Source organism: Neospora caninum, chromosome II, assembly GCF_000208865.1.
Source record: "Neospora caninum Liverpool complete genome, chromosome II".
NCBI classification, from domain to species: domain Eukaryota; phylum Apicomplexa; class Conoidasida; order Eucoccidiorida; family Sarcocystidae; genus Neospora; species Neospora caninum.
In genome coordinates, this window is record NC_018387.1 from 1,971,814 (window position 1) to 1,975,503 (window position 3,690).

Consider the following 3,690-nt stretch of genomic DNA (forward strand, 5'->3'; position numbering starts at 1 on the left):
GCCAGTTTGAATGCCTGCTCAACCTCTCACCAGACAGCGCGCCTCTGTGTGGAACAAAAGTTGTCTCCAAATGTACAGTTTCACCTTTGAGCAGCTTTGGGCGACAGGGCCTACTCACTACTGAGCACATGCTGCCAGAAGGCTTCCCCCTCCAGCTTCCGAGTCAGCTGCACAGTAGAGATACGACGAATGCTTTGGAATTGCTTCTCAGGCACTGTCGATAGACTTGTCTCTGGTCTTCTTCTAATCTCGGTTTTCGCCCACGCGTGCTCGGCCACTGCTAACGTACAGAAACGAGAAGTTCAGTGCGCAGCTGAAGAGCCCTTATCGGGGGATAAGTGTTTCGCGTGCGTTTGTAAAAAATTAGAGGCTAACTGTCAATTATTCGTGCCACGCGTGACAGCTTAGTTGTACAGCGGTTCAGCCTGGGGATCTCCCCCGATGCAGGTCGATCGCTGGTGACACTACCTGCCCGATCGAGGCAGTCCAGTACCAATGCGAGGAATTGTTGGCATCACGTGATTTCTTTGAGACACACCAGACTGTTACACTGGAACAGAGTTCGTTGAACAAGGGAGAGTTCCATGACTAACTATTACATGCTGCACTGACCGAAGTCATGCTAGGAGTGAACGGTTGAGATGGCGTCGTAGTCACCCCAGAAACCGAAGCAATACTGCCACACTTTATAATTTTTTCTGCCGTGTCAACCGGCTTAACAGGGAAGGGGAGGGTAAGGACGGTGAAGGGCCAGGCATTTTAGACATACGCAAAGCTGGGGCAGAATTTTGTCTGTTAACACTTAAGCAAGGACTTTCAGGCGATCTGCTTCTTCTCGCCGCCAGTGACTGACGCAGCTGCCTTCTTCTTCCCGCTGACGAGATAGTCCGTGATGATATCCCGCAGTTCGGCCTGCACGCGAAGCGCCGGATCTACTTTAACCATCTCCTCTGTCAGATCCAGATCAGTACGATACTTGCGGGGGATCTACAACAGAAAAAACACACACAAAACATAAATGTGGACACTCAAATTCCCCCCTCACTGCCACTGACCTAGCGATTTGACCCTCTACGGGCCGGCGTTACGGAATGGGAGAGCGGCAGAACGACTGTAGGGCTATTTGGAAGGTCACCGATTCCGATGACTTCTCCGGCTGTGTTGCTGGAACCCTACATGGCACAAGACATTGACATTGTTTTCACAGTCGCTGCCCTTTCCCGCACTTGTAGAAACATCGTGGATCTCTTAGGCAAACAACAAACGAACACGACAAACGGTCAGGACCGTACATCTGTTGACACCTGTTTCCATCTGCTGTGTCCTGCTGTGCAGGAAAGGGTATGTACGTGGACCCTTGAAAGCGATACACCTCCTTGGTATAACAAGACAAAAAAAAAGTCTGGGTAACGTCCTCTCTTCCCTCTGAAACATCAATATGGAAAATCAGAGCTCTTACGCCGCCGCTATGTCGCCCAGCACTGCAGCCCCATCCGAGGACGCATGAGCCTCGGCGCGGAAAAAAGGCTTACAGGGCACTTCATCTTGCACAAGAATAGAACGGAGGAGGCGTCGGTGTCCACTTCCCCCGCATTGCATTTGTGCCGTGTCATATTGCACTATTCTCAAGAAGGCGCAGAGTACACTACAGTTGAAATCCACACGTTCGCGCACACACCATTGGTAAGCAGATACGCAGCGGTGCTCTACACGCGCATTCTTAAAAGAAAATTGACACAAGAAGCCCAATGAGAAACGGGGTCCCCCGTGCTCTAGGGAAATGCTCTCATATCAATTTTTCAGTCCGACGGAAAAAGTTTTGAAGGGATTCGTGAGTGGGCAACATCGCGATGGCTGATCCACTGACACAGGTGTAAGGCCGGGAAGAAAGTCGTGCGTGTAACATACGGGGAGCAACCAAAGACAACTTTCTCCTGCGTCCAGCAGTGACATGGAACACGCCTTGCGGCTCCGTTCCTTGTACCATACGTTTGCGCCCAAACGTGAAGCTTACCTCAATCGGCGAGTAATCCGCCACGTAGCTGGGCACTGTGTACTGCCCCCGTGGAGCGGCGAGAACATCTTCACGAGCTTTCTTCAGCAAAGCCTCTTCCTTCTTGTGCATTTCAACAAATTCCTGCCGGTCGAAGAATTCGAGATTCTGGAAGTTCACAGGGATGTTGTTGTCGACCGCAATCTGCGCCTTCTGTGTCAGCACCGCAAAAAAGCATGCACGGAAGACCATTATAGTGTGCCGATCAAACTGACCCTCACTCCAAAAAGTGGGTTGAACCGTAGAGCTCGAGAGACCCGCGAGTCGTGCGTACTCCGTCGAACAACATTATATATATATATATATATATATATATTATACAGGCGTGCACAAATAGACCAGTCACTATGGGTTTGCCCATGGATCCATCTCTTCGGAAACCCAGTCCTCTCCTTACATTCGCAAGTTCTTCGTCATATTCGCGGATGGCGTCTACGTTCTCCTGTGAAAGGATTGCCCGATGCTCGGTCAGGTAGTCCATTTCCAGGAGCTTGGAAACGGCCATGACACCTGATCACAACATGAAAGCGAAAGCAAGGATTCCTGTGGAAAGAGACACCACCTAGCCGTACGAAAGTGGGCGTTGCTCGCATCGTGACTTCGACTGGTTTTTCCTTCGTGAGACACAGGCGCCGGTCGTCCACAGCACTCAACATCTTTCCGGCCGCCTCGCAGTCCTCCCGCTGGTCGTGAGCCTCTGACAACCTTCCTCCTCCCCGGGAAAATTTCGTGACAGGCAAAAGTCTGTGGCGTTCGGAGAAACCCCGTCATTCTGCACACGGAAGCGTCGGTAGTACACAGTCGCGGCGCTCCTGATACCTTGGCATGCCCTCCCTTGGCCCTTCTACCGTGATGTCACGGCACCAAGGATGCACGGCGAACCACACGCACCTGGGTGGCTGACAAAAGTGATTTTCTCGGACTGGTTTCCAAAGGTAACCAGAACGTCGGGCACTTCAGCGGTAGAGCGAGCGGCCTTTGCCGGAGCCGCAGCGGCCGCCGCGAGCCGCGCGCAAGAGCGAAGCATCGTGATAACGAACAACTAAAAACGGGTGCTGCCTACACAGAAAGTCCTCGAAGGAGTTGTATACAATTGGCGACAGGCAATGCAGTGGCAAGGTAGAAAACGACAAACGAAGTGGATGCGCTCAGGCTGCAGAAAACAAGCGAAGCGCTGATCTGAGAGGAAGGGACTGTCGCTGGAGTTGCTCCACTGCATGCAGTTGATATTCCCTAAGCAGAACGTCACTGCCCCGTATATTGCGCGACGTGCTGGAAGACACCACAAGTGTCTTCCGTCAGATAACATCTGCCGGCCAAAAACCTGTTGTATCAGGTAGATCTGCGGATACAGCTGCGCACGTGAATCCTTGGAAGGGGACAGTTCTTGACGAGGCTGCCAAAGGTGCTTCCATCGGGACCAGATGCTACAGAAATGCAACTGGAAGGCAGTTCCGGAAGCTGACTGAGCTGTCGCTACACTGCAGTGTAGCTGACATGCCGCGGAGGGAACCCGGCGGTACGCTTTCTTGACGCAATGCAGTTTGATGATGGGTTCTGGCTTTCAATTTTCGGCAGGCGGTGAGAGACGATGTTTTCTCCAAGAGCGAAGCGTTTGAGGTTATCATGCCAATGAA

General features: G+C 52.1%; 1 protein-coding gene across 1 annotated transcript; it reads right to left on the reverse strand.

Moving 5' to 3' along the window:
- Nucleotides 1-816: 816 nt before the first annotated feature.
- On the reverse strand, nucleotides 817-3,080 carry NCLIV_006720 (conserved hypothetical protein; the record flags this gene model as incomplete). The annotated part of the gene is made up of 4 exons (XM_003880183.1): nucleotides 817-987; nucleotides 2,015-2,206; nucleotides 2,451-2,563; nucleotides 2,945-3,080. The coding sequence occupies 4 exons, from the start codon at nucleotides 3,078-3,080 to the stop codon at nucleotides 817-819; spliced, it is 612 nt and encodes a 203-aa protein (XP_003880232.1).
- Nucleotides 3,081-3,690: the final 610 nt, after the last annotated feature.